The sequence below is a fragment of the Chrysoperla carnea genome, chromosome 5, assembly GCF_905475395.1.
Source record: "Chrysoperla carnea chromosome 5, inChrCarn1.1, whole genome shotgun sequence".
Taxonomy (NCBI): Eukaryota; Metazoa; Arthropoda; class Insecta; order Neuroptera; family Chrysopidae; genus Chrysoperla; species Chrysoperla carnea.
Genome location: NC_058341.1, coordinates 66,335,621 through 66,355,889, shown reverse-complemented (window position 1 = coordinate 66,355,889; position 20,269 = coordinate 66,335,621). Strand labels below are relative to the sequence as shown.

Sequence of the window (20,269 nt, the reverse complement as noted above, 5' to 3'; positions counted from 1 at the left end):
TTTCTTATGTCCAACAAAAAAACACATTTACAATATTACCTGTTTGATGTAATTTCATTTATCATATGCCTGGCCCCGGGAACATAAAACTATATTTTTCAAATATATTATTTGTCTTTTAAAGCAATAAAACAATAAAGCAATAAATATTTCATGTTAAAACGAATCAATAAAGGTTAAAATTTATCTAAATGGTCAATTACAATTTTGAATGATTCAAAATTCTCCTACTATTTAAAAAATATTTTTATAAGGGTAAGCTTATGTATGTAATAAACTCCGCCTCCTTAAAACACGTGATGTACCAGTTTTACAGATTAACCCTGTATATCTTACGTTATGACAATCTCTATGGGTGTTAAATGGCCATGATCGTTAGAGTATTTAAAATAATATTTTAGTGATTATTAGATCCGAGTTCGAATCCAACAGCAGTCAGCAATTTTTTTATTTTTTATTATCTTATGTAATTCTATTGAATTTTTTTTTTAATTTTAGGTTTTGTATACTTAAATAACATAATATTAAAATTACAGACATACAAAAACACTTTTAAAAGGATTATAACCTGTACATTTTAGGATTATTACCTGTATATTTGGGCTGCGCAGTACTAAACGCAACCACTACCGCCAGCCAGATGGCCCAAGCTCTAACTGAAAGAGCAAGAAGAACTACATATCATAAAATCAGCAATAATAAAATTCTTGTTCTGCTGACGTTGCGAGCTCCTATACCATAATTACTACTTTGTCTATGATTTTCATGGTAATCGTAGGTTATGTTACCATCAACTTTATTTATACATATACAATATCTAACATATGTATTATGTATTTAATGTTTTTACCAATATTACGTCACCAAAATGGCTGACAGCGTTTTTGACATAATAAAAAATGATTAAAATTTAATTTAATTTTATGGCAAAAAAGCGAAAAAATAAACACTATTTTGCCAAAACATACTTTATGTTGCTTTTAGTATTTTTTCAAACATAGTAGTGTACTATTAACTTTATTTTACTTATAATTATCTAAAAATTTCAAAAATAACAAAATATTTTATGATTTATATCGTGGAGTGATTTTCACCTGGTGACCATTTATTAATTTCAATGCCATTCCTATTTCAAACCGTAATTTGTCCAAGTTTAAATCGGTGTGAAATTCATATCGACTTAATAATGCAACCAATGCTGTTTTCATAAAGATCCATGCATATCTCCTACCTAAATACAAAAAATTAATCAAAGTTCCTCACAAATGATTTTAATTTAATTTTTCATACCAAAACAATTTCTTGGGCCAGCACCGAATGGAAGGTAAGCGTAAGGGTGATGATTTTTTATATTTTCTGGTGTGAATCTTTCTGGATCAAATTTTAATGGATTTTCCCAATATTCTGGATTTCGATGGATATTTATTACTGGAATTAGTATATTTACTCCTTTTGGAATTGTATAATTGTCTAAAAATATTAATAATTTCCCCAATTATATATTTTACTATGGAAAAACAAACCGAGTTCAGAAGGTAGTTGAATTTGAATTTGCAAATTATGAAGAATCCAAAAAGCACATATTACCAGTTGGAAAATGCCGCCCTCATCATGTTCCCCGGAAAAATATCTATCAACGGATCGACCCAAAAATTTCTTAAATATTAATTTATGTGTAAATCTTTTGTTACTTAAGTCAAAAGTCTTTAGAGGATTTTCTTTGCCTCAAGTGAGTCACGTTGGAGATTTTTTTCCTTGGTAATTTTAAGCAGTATTTTTTCAAAATTAATAATGCTTAAAATTACCAAGAAAAAAATCTCCAACGTAGCTACGTTCTACCCAAAAGAAATTCCCGGTAGGCACAATAATTTTCAATTTGGCAAACCTATTTTGGGTTGCTCAATATCTCACGTATATATGTATATTGTTAGTAAATAAAGTGCTTCTTATTTTGCATACTCAACTATCATAAAAACCTACTTGCGTTATAAGCAAATATTACCAATTTTAATATCTTGAGATGCTTCTCTTGGAATTAGTGGAACCGTTGGAGTTAATCTCATTGACTCCTTAATAACCATCTCCATATATTTGAACTTTGGTAAATCGTCGACATTGATTGAGTCTACATTTTTGTCACCAAGAACTTCTATTATTTCATTATATAGTTTTGTTTGTATGTCTTTATATGCCGCCAAGTGTAATAAAACAAAGCTGAGAGTAATTGCTGTTGTTTCAAAACCCTAAAAATAATAAAATTTATCAATCGTTTAATATTTATTTAAATTTATCTCAAAGGTGGCTAGGATATACTTGACTAAAATGAGGAGAAATTTTCGAATTTGCTGGCATAAACAAGATAATCGCAAAAAACTTCCATATATGTTTCCATTTCAAAATTAAGCCCTTATTTGAACATTTTTGCCACTAAATACATTGCGTAAAAAGTAAAATAATGATTTAAGTAATCAATTAATTTGAATATTATAATTTATTGTGATTTCTAACCAATTGAACAAGATGTTTTCCCCAAGAAATCAATTTCGAAAGCCTATAAAACTTTGCCTATAAGACTTTCTATTAGCGTAAAGGGCAGACAAAAAATCATAATCTGTAGTTTAATGGAAGAAGCAAGTATATTTTTAAATTGAATAAAACAACAGGATCAGAATGTAAAAATCGAAAAATTTGATTTCGATAAAAGCGACATACGAGTCATGGCTAAAACTTTTTTATATTCAATAATTAAAGTAACATACCGCAAAAATGAGAAGATTAGTGTGATTATGTAATTGTTCTTCCGTAAAACTTGAGTTATTTTTTGTAAAATCCATTAAATATTCCAAAAATGGTTTTTTATATAAATTACTGTTAATCGCTTTAATGTCCATTAATTCTTTATTATTGATAACGGTTGCCATACTTTTTCTTTTTTCAGAAATAATCTGTAAAAAAATTAATTACTACGTTAGTATCATATCCTAAACATGGTTGAATATTGCAATCACTAACTTTTTCAGTAAATTCTTGGGTAACATCACGACTTTTTGATACCATTTTATAATCTTGTGTGAATCGATAAAATATAGTTGGATATTTGATTGGATTCAAAAATCGAGCTAATATAAAAAACGTCACACTAAAATTAATACCGAAATTAAAAGAAATTTGTATTAACATTTTCTTTCACTTTTTTAGTCACCTGTTAATAGCATGGAAATAAGAAGATGATCCATCATCTTCATGTGAGTTTATATTTACACCCATTGTTGACCCTGAAATCAAATTCAATTGTCACGATATTCATCCTTAGACTGGTAGATGGTGGATGATTAACACCACGATTTTCACGCGTTTGTCTCCGTGAATACTGAAAGATATGTAATATTTTATATTGTTGGTGAAAATTTGAAGAGTCACCGGGACCTTCATGTGGAAAATTTTGGTTCTAATTTTACATCAAGATACAGAAATATGAAAACAATTTTGTCGACGCTGTCTTTTATATCAATTAGCTTATCTTTAGTTTCTAGTATACTCATGTAAGACGCGAAAACATGATGCCTGTAAGTTAAATCAATCCAACCCTTTAAACATTTGCAAGACTGTCCCTTTGGTTTGCACTGCTTGTGTGCAATTTAAGACACAATATGTAATGACTTGAGGATCCGTTTTGCTCATTGATCTATGACAAGATCATAAAATAATACTAATTTTAAGATGCCTTTTAATATTCTTGGAGGCATAAACGAAGGCCCCTGTAAATCTTAAGTAACTGTAAACATTTCTGCTTTTGCTTCTCAATGCTAGGGTAAACCAGAATTATTTGGCTCCTAAACCATTGCAAAGGCTCCTTAACAAAGGCCACTTAAGTTAACATATTTTGTTTAAGTATATTACGTTTACGAGGATCTATAAAGATCTTTATTTGTGAGTGAATTATGAAATAAATGACCCTCGAAAGTAGGATCAAATAAAAATTCAAAAATTAATACTTAAAGGAACGAGAGGTGTAGGGGAAAACCCCGTAGGAACTATATTCCTCTCGTACCTTGGAACATTATAAATATAGTGCTTACTTTTTACAATAAATTTTTCTGAAAATTTATGGTATTATTAACTTAAGAAGTCAAATACTTGTTTGATTGATAAAAAGAATTTAATTTTATAGCTTCTTAGCTTTTACTGTATGAATTAATAGTAGTATTAGTTTAAAAAAGACATACTTCTGACTTAGTAGTCAATCCAATATTTGCGCACAATACGTCTGGTTTGATCAGGATATTTATTAAAACATAACATTAAAATTTTCTTGTACTTACTTTAAATTATCTCTGTTATCTATAACTTACCGATAACTTTCACAACTCAATTTTTTTCAATAATAAATATAAAATTTAGAAAAAAATACAAATTGACAAATTATAAAAAAATGCATGGCAAGCTGAATCGATTGAAAGAGTTTTAGTTTCCTAGGTAATCTAGATAAAAATAGTCGACTTTTGGTGTTTTTTTTTTTTTTTTTTTTTGGTTTTACCTCCCAACTAGCAAACAAATCAGAACGAGAACGTGCGATAAGGAACATAGTTCCAATAAAAAACTGTTTTTTATTAGACGGCTTTGTTGGAATTCGAACGGGGGACACTGGAGATTAAGTTTTTTATAGATTTGTACCCAATTTAAATTCTCCCAAATAAATTTGCACAAGTTGCAAAATAAATCATGCTGCTTTTAAACCGTGAGAGATTAAGAAATATTTAAAAAATTACTTTTTTCAAAACAAAACAACTTTTTTCCGAACCCACAGTTCCATAAAGTCAGACAGATTTATTTGTCAAATTGAAAAATCAAAATTCATTTCCCCGTTTTTCATCCTTTGATGGTAAAATACCCCTTTTATACCCATTTTCACCCTTTCAAGTTGCTCCGATTTATTTATAAATTTCTTACCACAAACTGAATCTAAAGTAGTTCTTGACAAGTATGTATATATATCAAACGGTGTTTCATTATTTAATTCCAAATCTAATTTTTGAATTAAAATATTAATTTTTTCCATAAATATTTTTAAGTATGATTTTAAAATGATTGGACTAAAACCTCTAATTACAATACTTCGATGATTTCTCCATTCTGGAACTAAAAATATTTTAATAGTTTGCAAGATTTTTATTTTAAAAAATTTAGAAAATATTATTATTATACCTTCTGAAGTGAAAACTGATTTTCCCATTATGGGGTTCCAAACTAATTTCAATAAGTAAGCTTTTTCTAAAACATGTTCATTTGTTAATATTTTCTGAACAATATCTAGATTTGAAAATCCAATTAAGGGAACAGGGCCAATCCATACTCGGACCATATTCTGATACTCTTCGGCAATATTCAATAAATTATGTGTAACTTCTAAAACAAAATGAAACACAATGTGATATCTTATTTTAAACAAAGAACCCTACTTATCTGTTTAATATTGAAATCTCAACAACAACAAAAAAAACATATAGTCTAACAGACGATACCGGGTCGACCTTCACCCATCTGATAACCAGATAACACATATTTTAATGAGATTTTGAAGATTGATAAATACGCTTTTGATATCGAAAAGTGTTAATGGTTATTTTTAATAAAATTAATTTAATCGATATTTTTTTCGTATTAGTTTTTTTTTTAAGCAAGCCTATGATATTCATTTCGTAATTATCTTTCTTCTGATGCCTATTTGGATTGGTTAAAAAATCGGGGAACAAAAATTATTTTGATTAAAAATAGCCAAGAACACTTTTCGATAGGCAAGCTCTCTATCATAGGGTGTTAATCAATCATTAAATTTTCATAAAAAATATGTCTCTTGGTTATCAGAAGGGTGATGATCGGCCTTTTATCGTTTCTTAGACTAACAATGTACGGAAACAATAATGTTAAAGAAAGAAACTATTAAAATTCTTATTTTTTTGTGTTTATAAAAAGCATGTCAATGTTTTCACTCTCCTCTCATACTAATATTCTTAAAGCTTGGTTATTGAAATAAATACCACGATACTCGAACTAAAATTGTATACTAAGAAGTTTTATTTAGAAAGCATATAACAGACTTACATGTCTGTAAATATCGATATTTCGATTGCAACGCAATCATCGTCAGTAGCTAAATTTATTTATATTACACATTACAAACGTTTTTACAAAGTTAAAAATAAATATGTAAAACATTACCAAAAAATACAGTTACACTTACAAAAATAAGTGTCAAACCAAGAATTCAATTCCGGACTCACAGGAAATTTTATCTTAAACAGACGAAACGGCAAATGGCAATTCGAGAAAAGGAATATATTAGGGACGCCAAGAATCATCGAATCGAAAAATCTGGCATTGCAGGCCATGTTTTAAGTACGGAACACAAGATTCTATCAACAATGTTAGTTAAATCTGTTAGGTTTCACAATATTTTAGATGCTTGCGAAAGCATTTTATTCCACAAGACGGGTAATAAGACTCTCAACTAGAATAAAAGTCGTATGCCTGACTCTGAATTGATAAAATAGACATCTTTTAAAAATAAAGTCATGCAACAATTCTCGTCAGTTACAGCGAACTTAGACACATCTATTTCATTAGCGATACAAAATTTGAATCCAGCTCGTTGATATAAATCACGGTCGATAAAGGAATTTTTCAAACCCACTAAATACTTTGTTGTGAATTGCTACAAAAAGTTTGGTGGTCTTAAAAAGTTTATTTTTTCGATTTTGTGATATCTTTGTATTTTTTTTTTTTTTTTTTTTTTTAAATATTTATTTTTAACTATATGTAAAAAATACTTGTACTGCATTATATCAATAAATTTTGCTACTGACGATGGTTACGTTGCAACCGAAATATCGATATTTAACGAAATGTAAGTATTTTTTTAAATTGTAATTTTTAAATAAAATTTCTTAATTTCTTAAGGCTGTTGTCTTGCTACAATATTATCAAAAAGTTTTGCAATATATGCACGGGAGAATATATGGTAAGAGTGCATAAACTTATAGTGAAATAAGTTACAAATTTTATCTATACTATACAACTCAACTGTTTCTCATAGAATATACTGTGTACGATTAATTGTGTAAAATTCTGCTAATATAGTTATTTCTCTTTAGCCACAATGCACTAACTAGACTTGTTTCTGGTCAACAATAAAATGTTTTAACTTTACAGTAGATAGACAATAAACAGTTAGTTTTTGGAAAATTTCTCTTGTACTTTTAAAGTTAATGGTTCACACTTTAATTAAGTTTATCTCGAGTTATTAGAGACAATCAATTGACTTCAAATGGTAATTGTTAAAACAACCATAGCAAGACAACAGCCTTAAGAGAGATTTCGCTAAGATTACCACAGCTCCTGCATGACGAAATTCTAAAATATAAGTATTATAAATACTCTTTAAATTTACCTTGATGAGATCCCAAAAATAATTTTGCATTTCCAATTATTGGATAAGCTGGTGGTCCAGGAAGTTTTGATACATAATAACATCCGCGAATATAATTCCAAAAATAAAAACATGTGAGAATTAAAATTAAAAATAATAAAGAAATTAAAACATGATTTTGTAGAAATTTCATAAACACCATTAAAAACATTGAGTTTTTAAGAAACAACTCGGCTCCAACATAAATGTTACAACCCATGTCCAACATAAATGAAACACCTCTAATTTGTCAATTATTAATTAATTATAATTTAAAATGTATTCCTTCAAATTTTTGTTAAAAATAAGTTGTTTAATTACCTATAAAAGAGAAAAAGATTAAAGTTATTCCATCTCAATTTTTAACTTGCCTTCCGATATTTGCAAAAAGTAATAAATAGAAGTTAAAAGATAGAATGTTTAAAATTGGTATCTAGCTTACAGTTATTGTTCTATAGGGCTTAAATTTTATATCATCCTAACCTAATAATATCTAATAATGATTTAGAAGAGGTGGAACCTCCAGAATTCTCGCCTCGACAAATCTGGGGAAATTTATCTTCAGTCGAGATGGGAAAGAAATACTAAATGCCTCCATAACCTGAGAAATAAATTGCGGGCGCTAGGTAACTAAAAAAAGTAAAACCCTATAATAAATACAACAATGAAAATGAAAGGATTTTTCTACGCTGCAACAAAACAACATTTATTAAATTTACCGAAGAATTATAAAATAGATTATATCTGACTCCAATTATGGTTCCACCGAAGTTTCCTAATACATCAAGATAATGAAGAAGACATTGAGACAGCTGAACATCACTGTCACACGCACATCACTAAAAATTGGATAAAAAAAGTATTTCAATTATTTGAGTCTAATGGGCAACGAACGCCTACTCTAGAAAAAATATAATAATAAATAATAATGGGGTTTGACCTCCGTTTTTCTGACATACGCCCTATCACAGAGGCCACCCACATCATTAATTGTTAATCTTTATTTATTAAATTACATTCATATTTACAATTACATTTATGATGTCCGCGGTATGCTTAGGGTAGCGGGTTCGATTCCCGCCGTCGCATCAAAATCAATTTAATTGATAGTTTTGATGGGCTGGTGTATTGCATGGTATATGTATGAAGGAGGTGCACTCAGCCTCTGAATACGAGGAGCTGATAAAAGAAATTATCAGCGGAAAAGGTGGTAAAACACAAATATGGTATCACAATGGGCTCTATAGCCTAAGTGTGTCCTTCGTGGGAATATAACCTAACCTAACCTAGGCTTATATGAAAAAGTTTTCGAACAATCATCATTCCTTGAGGAAGGAATTTGAGAGGAGCGTCAACGAAATTCAGTGTATATGCAAACAAAACCTTGAGGTTTTAACCGAAATGCCATTTCATGCAAAATACCAAGCTGTATTACAGAGGCGTAGAATAATATGCTTAAACAAAAATAAAATCCAAGAAATTAACTAAAATTGAAAGTTGATTTAAATTATGGAAAACGGATAATCATTTTGGTTATTAAAAAAAGAAGTTCAATATCAATTCAAAAGAGGATTCAAGCATTAATAAAATATTTACGTAAAAATGTTTTCTCAATCAAAAAACACCTCTAAGTAAAATAAAAACAAGAAATCGCCAAAATCATAAATAAGAACGAATACTTCACGCATTTTTTAACCCATATGTGTGTGCATTGCGAGAGTTAAGAGAAACTTACAATTTACCGCAAACCATTTAGCGATGATATTTTTAGGAAATTTTGTTGAAATATTAGGAATATCACAGATATATTTGGCCATTCATTTCATTAAATTAAATTTGACAGATCACTTTCAACCGTTCCAACACCAGTCTTATGTAAAATATTATCACTGATAGATCAATCTAGGCAGCAAAGGCCCATTTACAAAATATTTTTTTAACGTAAAATAAAAACAAATTTTAAATTTTTCCTAAAAATTATTTACTTCTGACGATTGTTTAAAGATTACAGTCTCAGCTTCATGACAAAATTATGGATATTCAAAATAACAATTTTAATTACAAATTATACTTATTATAGCCCAGAAAAATAATAAAATGTAAAAGTCGATCTGCTTAAGATATCCATGTGAAGTTTATTCAGCGGGATTATTTTTATATGGTTGTAAGAAATGACCAATGAAAAATCCATTGCAGTATCATGTGCGCAAGAAAAAATTCAACGTGAAAGGTCATGAAAATAGTTTTTTTACAAATATCTCATAAATTTATAATATATTGTATTTAATATTGTATAAATTCATAAATTTATTGTATTTTTTTCTATTAGAAACTTTGCGAATTATTTTACACAAAAAAGATTCTGTACAAAAATTTCCGTAGAAGCAATAGTTTTCGAAATATATAACTGAGAAAAATTTAAGTAATTCGTATACACTTTACTGCACGAAAAATATCTAAAATATTTTATAAATGAATAATATTCAAAAAAATTAAAATAAATACAAATTGCTATAGTTTCTTTAAATTTTTTTATTTTTTTTTTGATATTTTTTTTAGGCATATATCTTGAGAAATATTGTATCTACGGATATTTTGTACAGAACCGTTTTATGTAAAATTAACTCACGAACATGTTTTATAATAACCAAAACTGTAATAAACTTAATAGTTTACGAGATATTTGAACCCCAGTTTCGCGAACTTTGACCTTGAATATATATTTTTGGGCACATGATATTGCTTTAGACTTTTCATAGGTCATTTCTAACATCCAAATAAAGATAATCCCAGTGAAAGAACTTCACTTGGATTTTTTACGCAGAAAGCCCTTTGTTTTCCTGGGCTATTATGTGTAGATAAAAAAAATTTTCAAGTCAAAGTCAAAGGATAATAAATGTGATTGTAAAATATATATTTTTGACTTTGTACTCTATTAATATTTAATATTTATGATTTTGCTTGAATGCAGCAAAATTTTATTATACTTACGTTTTTTATTAATAAAAATCTGTTTCATCTGAAATAAAAATTTATTTTACATTTAAATGAATTTTCATGAAGTATAAAGTATCGATCAAATTAATAAAAAAAAAATTGTAAAATGCCTATTTTTCCATTTTCCAGTTTCAGATTTAGTCTTGATGCCGCCCTAGGCACGGTTTGATGCCGCTATTTTTGTTTTTTGAGGAAGTGATTATTATTATTCTGTGTAGTAATGGCTACCAGTTTGCGCGACTCTTGCTCCAACTCACACCGTTGGTAAGCATGGCTCAAATCCATTTTGGCCCAAACTCGATTTTCACCCAATTTCTGGAATATATCCTCAATTTTTGGTAAGGGATAAGGATCCATTTTCAAGCACGGGTTGAGGGTTAATTTTTAATCCCCGCAAATCCTAAATTACCATTGCGCTTCATCACTGGAACAATAGGCGACCCAAAATCACTATATTCAATAGGCTCCAAAATTCCTTCATGTACCAGGCGGTCAATTTCCTTATCTACCTTGTGTATTATGGCATAGGTCTTTGTTTTAGAAGTTTTGGTTTGGTTTCAGGTAAAAGCTCTAACTATATTTGACCTTTGTTCATTGAGTTCATCTTTTAACTTTTAAAAGTTTTTTTACATGGAATTGGGTTAACATGAGGGAATTTTTCCTGAAATAATTTTTTAGGGGCAATTGTGCGATGACACCCAGCATCAACATCAAAACAAATTTAGTTTAAGATCGTCGCCCTATTAGCTCAGTTGGTTAAGGCGTAACCAATTCCGTCCGCGGAATACTAACTCATAGAATATAGTGTATACTAATTTTGATGTATTTGGTAAAATCGTCAAATTGATATTCATTAATAATTTGAAAATGAAACAGAAATTAATTAAAAATTGAAAAAAAATGTATCTGTATCTGAGTTTTGTTTATAGATATAATATAATATACATTTAAAATATATCTAGATACAGCTACAGATGCTTTAAAAATAATAGTATCTAGGTATACAGGATGTCTACCTAAGTCGACTACATATGGAAAACTTTTTTATTATAAGGTTTACCAAACCAATTTTTTTTATATAAAAAGCTCTGCTTTCAAAATTATTGACATTTAGCTATCCAATTTTAACATGGAATATACAGACTGTCGAGTCCAGTCCTGGTATTTAATGAAGACATTACTGTGGTACATAACTCCAAAATTTATGTTCATTATTGGAAAATTTTGAGCTTACTGTGCCACGAAAAGGTATTAGAAAGTGTTTTGGGGATTAGTTTCTTAAGTGAAATAAATTATATCTGTTTTTTAATGATATTTAATTAATATAGTGGCTAATTGTTAATTTTGACAGTTGGATAACCTTCAAATAGGAAGGTAATAAAATATATAGATAATAATTTTTTTGTTTTGTTTTTGTTTGCTGTATTAATTTTAAAGCAGTTAAGGGGTAGTAAAGTGTATAACATAAAATTGTATTGATAAAATACTTCACCTCGAAGAGTTGATCTGGTTTTGTGTTTTTAACGCTTTACAATATTTGAACAGGGACGTACTTTAAATTATGAGTAGTACGGAAGATTTTCAGCGGATGAAGGCAAAAGGAAAAGAAATGCAGAGAACACGGGGCCTTTTAAAGGGAGCAAGAAATTAGCAAGAATAATGTATGAAAATGACAAAAAGTTAGATGATATTTTCAAATTGTTACAAACGGTATCATCGGATATAAAAATAAATTATAGGCATTATATAAGACAAATGAAAGAAGAGAAAAAAAAATGAGACATGAAATGCAAGAATTGAAGGAGAATAATAATAAAATAAAGAAAGAGAATGAAATTTTAAAAGCAAAGAACGAAAATATTAAGAAAAATTTGGCAACACTCAATGCAAAAACTGAGCAGTGGGATAGGGAAAAGAGGCGAAATAATGTGGTGGTCTCTGGGCTGGAGGTAGCTAACGAAAATAAGGATTTATTAAAAGATGTGATGACTGATTTTTTCAAAAGAACTTTGAAAGTGGAAGCCTCAATTCAGTCAGCACACAGGCTAGGGAAAGCAACTTACCTGATCTTATTCGAAAAGTTAGATGATAATTTAAAGTTATAGAAAATAAAAGCAAATTAAGAGAAATAAAGGCGGGAAAGATTTTCATGTATAACGATCAGACAGTCAAGGAGAGGGATATACAGAGACTCATAAGAGCAATAGCAGCAGAGGAACAGAGAATGGAAAAGCAGGTTAAAATTGGGTACCAAAAATTGAAAATCGGCGATGTAGAATGGAGATGGAATATTGAAGCTGACCAGTTAGAGACACAACGTAGAAACGATGTTGGAAAAAAGTAATATCTCAGACGAAATGGGCTTTGAAAATGGACAAGATTATGGGAAATTTTGAAAAACGTCAACACACAACAAGAAAGGAAAAAATATTAAAATGAGGTATAGCAAACTTTCTGATCTAGAAATGAGAATCGCTAGATGGAATGTGAGAAGTATTTACGAAGAGGAAAAATTTGAAAATTAAAAAAAAAAGTAATGGAAAGATATAATTTTATTAGGGAATGATATTGTTAGAATCGGGAAACATGTCGTATTTAAAAGTGGGGGTGTTAACAGAATGTTAGGCACGGGGTTCCTTCTAAATGAGAAAGATGAGAAAGTAGTTCTGGATTTTGAAGCTCACTCGGAGAGAATGTGTCGAATAAGGTTGAGAGGAAAATATAGAAAGATATCGGTTATAAATATTCACGCACCATCCGAAGAAAAGGATATCGAGGCTAAACAACTTTTTTATGAGGAAGTACAAAATGCCTATAATAAATTACCGAAGTACGATACGAAAATCATAATAGGCGATTGTAATGCTAAGATTGGAAACAAAGCAATATATAAAAGTGTAACAGGAGGTAAAAGTAAACACGAGTGTGCTAACGAAAATGGGAAATGTGTTATTGAGTTTGCAAGAGAGAATAATATGAAAGTTTTGAGCACTCACTTTGATCACAAAAATATACATAAGGCAACCTGGGTTTCACCTGATGGAAAAACAATCAAATCGACGACATGCTAATAAAAGAGAGAGATATGAAAACAGTAACAAATGTGAGAAGCTACAGAGGAGCGGAAGGTAATTCAGATCATTTTTTGGTTATAGCTAAATTAAGGCAGCAGTTTCCTAAAATCCAAAAACTTAGACGTTAACTAGGTAGAAGTATTACATTCTTAAGTTAAAACAGGAAGATATAAAGAATCAGCTAGAATTACAAATATCAGCTAACTTGAATACGCAAGGGGAAGGGGAAGTCATCGAACAAAAGTGGCAAATGATACAAACAGCAGTTGTTAGTGCAGTAGAAGATGTACTCGGCTATGATGTACCCAAAAAAGGTAAAGATTGGTTTGATGAGGAGTGCGAAAGGGCTCTGCAAGAAAGGAATAAGGCATGGATGAGTTTGTGCAGCAATAGCTCAGCGCTAAACAAGGGACATTACTGTCGTATGAAAAAAAGACTTAAAACGACTTTGTAGATTAAAGAAAAGAGAATACTGGAACAGTAGAATTGAGAGAATTGGAGATTATTTTCAGCAAAACGAAATTAAAAACCTTTTCCAAGAAATTAAAAAATGTAAGCCGGTAAATTCAACCAATTCAGTTTATTTTAAAGACAAAGATGGTAACTCAATTGGTGAAACGAATGGAAAACTGAATATGTGGCAGGAGTATTTCCAAAAGTTATTAGATGAAGAAGAAAAAAGTGTTACGCAATCAATCAACAATCAAATGAACGATACTGAAGAGAGTAGAAGATCCAACACTAAAGGATTTTGAAGAAATTGTTGCTTCACTAAAAAATAATAAATCTGGAGGAGAAAATGGTATCACTGCGCATTATAGCGCATGAAAATTTTTGAGCTCTTTAAGCAAATGTGGGAGGAAGAAAATATCCCTAAAGGTTGGAGAGGATCGCTCATTTGCCCAATTTTCAAAAAAGGAAACAAACATTGCTGCGAAAATTATCGAGGGATCTCCCTCTTAGATGTAGTGTACAAAGTATTAGCCCAATTAATTCGGGCAAGGTCAAGTGCGTATGCTGATAACTTAGTTGATGAGTACCAAGGGGGCTTCAGGAGAGGAAAGTCTACGGTTGACCAAATTTTCACGGTTAAAGAGTTATTTAGTAGCAGTTATAATAGTAATGTACAGCTTCATGTGCTTTTTATTGATTTTAAACAAGCATACGACAGGATTATAAGAGAAAAGATGTTAAAAGCCTTGACAAAACTAAATATACCTAAAAAATTGGTCAAACTAGTGCAGATAACTTTGCATAAAACATGGAGTAAGGTAACTTGGAAAGGAGGAATTTCCAAAGACTTTTGTGTAAAAAGGGGATTAAGGCAAGGAGATCCGCTGTACACACTGTTATTTAGATTAGTGCTTGAAGTCATAATCAGGGAATGTGGATTGCAAACAAAAGGTACTGTTAACCACTTTAAGCATCAAATCGTAGCATATGCAGATGATTTAGCTGTTATCACCAGAAGCAAAGTCGAACTACTGAACGTTTTTAAAAATCTAGAGCATGTAGCTAGACAATATGGGTTAACAGTTAATGAAAGTAAAACAAAATATGTTAATTTACAAAACCATGATGGCGAAGCTGAAAGTGATCTAAAAATTCAAACACCTATGAAAACGTACACCTTCCAAAGTGTTACAGATTTTGAATACCTAGGTGTCTTAATTACAGCAAATGCGCATGAAGAGATGCAGATTAATAATAGGCTTCAAAAGGAAGCAAGGTCGTCAGTACCTTGAGAAGCTTCTTGCTACTTCCAATGGTATCAAGATCGGTGAAGGCGCGGATTTGCAAAAGAATGATTAGGCCAACGGTACTCTATGGGTCGGAAACGTGGGCTATGAACAAGGCAGTGGCTAATAAACTACTGATTTGGGAGAGGAAAGTTTTAACAATACAATTATTATTGTTGACGTAAGTAAAAACAGTTACCTTCAGTTCGTTTTTGCCTCAACGTATCCATCTTCGTGTTCCATACATGTAAGTGTTCTTTCACAAAATTGTTTAAATACACTCCTACATATCACGGGAGTGATTCCTTGAACCGTTTCCCTTATTATCTGTTCTAAGTGGTCTACATTTATAAACGACCATTAACATTTCTATCGAATTTTCTCAATTTCTAGACACCCTGTATATTCGATGTAAAAAGAGAATAGCTGAATGCTAATTTTTTTGAAAGCAGATCTTTTTATAACGATGGAGAGAGATTTTTTTTCCCTAAACCTTATAATAAAACAGGTTTTTCATATGTAGCCAACTTAGAGATACAAGATACAAAAAATGTCTCTAGATACTTGTATCTAAATATGTTATCCGTTGGGTGCGTGACCCAAGCGCCATCTAACGATACAACTTACGGTGGCTCTTTTGAGAAAATAAACATGTATTGGATGTCAAATAGCTATTGAAAAAATAAAAAAAAATAAAAACTTGAAAAAAATGTTTTTTCAATGTTAAATGTGATATATTACAAAGAGTGAATATTAAATTAAAAATTTTTCCGTGGGTCAGCTAAAAACAGTAAGTAAAATAAATACAACAACTAAAACAAGTCTCAATAAGTGAATTAGGTTAAGCAGCGTTAAAATCTGTCAAGTTGTTTATTGTAAAATTAATATTGAATAAAAAATCATTATAAATATTAAAAAACAATCTAAAATAATATATAAAATAACAAATAGCTCTATTTAACATAATTATATATTTACGAATATATCTAATTCGTTGACTTTACGTCTTCTATAAACTGATGGAAAAATAGTTGGAGCGTAATTGGGACTTGTTTCAACATCTGATTTTTCACCGCCAATGAAGTGTTCACTGCATATAACATCCATAGGTTTTGTAGATAATAACGATCCATCAATACTTTACAAAAAAAAAAAATTAATTAAATTATTACTCCGTTTTCTTACATAATATACACATGTATATGACATTATTCTATAGAATACGGTTGTAGGTTATAGTAATACTTACTTTTGCCTTTTAACAGCAGTTATCCATTTTTTTCGCTGATTTAATTTCCACTTGGCAACCGGAAACTTATAAAATTTACAATTACTATTTCTACTAGTATTTTTGCAATCGACTACACAGGAACTTTGATGACCCATTTTATTTTATTTATTTATATAAACTGACACACGTGTTATTTTTATGGTCATAAATAATAAAGAGCCACCCGTAGTTCTGTATTGTCCGCAGCGGGCGCTGACATCACTTTTGTGTCCCCCACTATGCCTTACGCACCCAACGAATAGCAGTATAGCACTGTAACACACTACAAAGGTAATTATTTGAATATAAAATTATAAATTATTAATTTATTTAATCCTATATTAAAATTATAAATCTCTATATATTATAAATGCGAAAGTAAGCATTTTTGTTTGTTTGTTTGTTTGTTACGCTTTCACGCAAAAACTAGAGAATGGTTTTTAATGAAACTGTATAGCAATATAGCTCAAACTTAAGAATAACACATGAGATATAATTTATAAAGATATATGAATAAAAAATAAATAATTAATTGAATTTGACATTACCATAAATTACAGATTTCTGTAAAAATAGTCAATATAAAATATTTCACGACCATCTTTTCTGATGTACTCAATGAATAATTACGACTCTTATACATTTAAGAAAATAGAAAACCATACATATATTTTACCTGTGTAAAACAATCCTTATCATTTTTTCGAGTGTTATAGAAAGGGGATAAGCGAGAGCAATTTTTATCAATCTTTACTTTTAAACCCAGCGAAGCGAGTGGGTATCTCTAGTATCAAATAAAATATGAAAAACATATATACAGAATGTTTGATTTACATCTAGGCATATAAATATCACGAGTATGACAGAGTACATACATGCGTTAAGCAATTCATCTAAGTAAGAGGTATTATAGGTGTTATATGAAATTGCAAAAGTGACTTGTATCATGGCTTATCTGTTATAGTTCAGTTATTCAACTAAGAAACTCCCACTCTCCAAGCATGTTACCACTATCTCAACGCATATCGAAGCTTCAACACATGTATATAATACCTCTCACTTAGATGCAGTGCTTAACGCATGTATTTTGTCATACTCTTGATATTTATATGCCTAGTTGTAAATCGAACATTCTGTATATATTTTTATAATCTCCTTTTCATTTCCTTTATTCTGCTACCCTACTCGTTTGTTTTTTTTTAATAAATGTATTTCGTTGTTTTTTCCAAAACGTATCTAAGAACACTTGGAATTTTGAGACAACTATGATGATACCCTAAATGTGGAAATCCATTGAGCCGTTTCGAAAATACGAGGTAATACAGAAATTTACAAAAAAATTTTATACATATTTATATACTAACAAATATAATTTTCCCCGCTACTTTGGAACATCCTCGTCGGTCTCCTTTCCAAGGATTTCGCTATTTCGAAAAACGTATGATATTTTTATGACCTTGAACTTAAGTAGAGCTTTCCCAGATTAAATTTCAAGATACGCGCGAAAACATAACCACTCCTTGACAGTCGGGTAAAAAAAATAAATGAATCATTTCAAAACATTAGTCTGTTGATTCTAATTTCATACTAAACTCATCTGATAATTTTAGGAGATAACATTTATTTTTTTTTTAAATTCGTTTTCCAAAAATCTAATCTTATTTATAAAAGTAATCTATACATATAAAGTGCTTTTTTCTGAACTATAGACGGACTGACTTGATTGACGGATCAACACATAGGCATCCGATAATAAGAATTTTCCGAAATTAAGAGGATGAAAAACGGGGGCAAAGTTTGTATGAGACAACGTGAATCCTTGATCGAATCTACTTTAAATTTTGTGAAAACATTGATGATGGAAGACGTGTTTCGATTTTATTGAAACTCATTTGCATTTGCATCGAAGTTGATATTCGTCATTTTTGAATTAATTACTTAACCGATTTTAAAAAATGATTTAACCTACAGAAAGTTACCTTATCAGAGAGTATCATGGGCTAATTTTTTAAAAATTAGGCTTCCGAACCAAAAAATTAAAATTCACAAAATTGTGAACAAAAGGGAGGATAAGTGAGATCAAGGAAAGTGAGGGCTATAACACGATATAGTCTGTGTTTTTAAAGTTGTAATTGCCCAGCAAAGCGAGCGGGTATCTGCTAGTACAATATAAAATCACTGATTGACTGATATTCAATTGGTATTGTCTGTACAGATTATTTCAATTAACTCTTCCGGTCTGCTTAGTTACCACAGAGAGATCGCTTTCTATACTTCGCAAGGTAAAATCAAGGTTTAAATAGCATGATAAAATATACACAAAAATGTTAACCTAGATATCGATGACATTATCCGCGTTTTCGCGAAAAGGAAAGCTTGAATTCGCAATTTAAAATTATTTACTATAAAATGTATTGGGAACTGACATGGAGGCGTAGCATAAAAAACATGTCCGAAAGTAACTTACACTTTTAAATGTTTAACCCATGTGCTTTAAACTGTAGTTAAAAAAACGTTAAAAAAACATTTTTTGTTTTCAATTTGTCGTTTGATGAATTTTTATTTATAATTAACGTGGACTTTAATTAAAATTACGTAAAAATTATGCTCAAAGCTTTACATTTTTTGAACGTTTATTACACGAGGCGATTTTACTCAAAAACAAAGATTCATCAACTTCAGAATAATTATAATAACTAGATAATACCTGGCAGTTACATTGAATGTTATGGAAGCGCAGGACAAAATTAGTTGCGAAATAAAATATAATTTTATGATCTTAACACAAACTAAAGTGTTTGAGTCTGAAAACTGGAAAAACTAAGATTTTTATAAATCTTACTAATTTCTAGCTTTAAAAACGTACCTGATAATATATAATCGGTTTTCTTGAAATGTAGAGAGCAAAATATCATTTGAGGAATAACTTAATTTATTTTTAATGCTTTCTTCCACGCTTTTAATGTATCAACTTTCTCCAAATTGCCAAAAAAATTTTCTAATAACACTTTACGATCGCCAGCCTTTGGAAATTTATGGAAAACTATGTTAAAATTTTTATTTGCTTTACTCTTACAATCTCTAACTGCGCAAATTACTCTATTTTTTGATTAAACACGTTCTGTAAAAATTCCAACTTCCATTTTTAATTTTATTTAGCGATAATTTATTATAAACAATTTATTGCTAATATAAACAATTATGTATTTACTGTTGTTACCCACTAATAGTTTGTTTTTTCTACCACCAGACTGCGTGCTTCGATTTGTCAGTTCTTAATACAAGCGTTTAATTTATTTTGAAGTAAAAATGTTATCAAAATTGTTTCACTAGTCTAAATGTAACACTGTGATGTTGCAAACAAAGACACATTTGTTTTTGTAATTTTTGTGAGCGAACAGACTAACATTTTACAGGTTTATTAATTTACTAATGTTCGCTTCACGCCTTTATCAGGGCGTCATATATTTTGTAAACATTTCTTTTGTAGGAACAGCACATAATTTTTTGAGAGCTGGATTCACGCCAGCTTCCTTCACAACTGTCTAAATGAATTTTATTGATTTTTCCCGGAAATACGATATTTGGGAAATTTTTTTGAAATGGACATTGAAGACCACTAAGATACATTAACAACATATTTTTTTGTTTTTATTTCTTATTACGCATCTTTAATGAACTTTATAGAGATGAAGTTCGAAATTCCTATAAAAATTGACTTTAT

General features: G+C 29.8%; 1 protein-coding gene across 1 annotated transcript; it reads right to left on the bottom strand.

The window, feature by feature from the left end:
• Positions 1–1,064: 1,064 nt before the first annotated feature.
• Positions 1,065–19,456, bottom strand: LOC123301333 (cytochrome P450 4c21-like). Its single transcript, XM_044884071.1, has 10 exons — positions 19,412–19,456; positions 7,448–7,495; positions 5,206–5,406; positions 4,951–5,139; positions 3,203–3,275; positions 3,013–3,139; positions 2,760–2,945; positions 2,003–2,243; positions 1,291–1,470; positions 1,065–1,231 (listed from the first exon to the last, which is right to left on the bottom strand). The coding sequence occupies exons 3-10, from the start codon at positions 5,360–5,362 to the stop codon at positions 1,065–1,067; spliced, it is 1,320 nt and encodes a 439-aa protein (XP_044740006.1). The 5' UTR covers positions 5,363–5,406; positions 7,448–7,495; positions 19,412–19,456.
• Between the last annotated feature and the right edge of the window lie 813 nt (positions 19,457–20,269).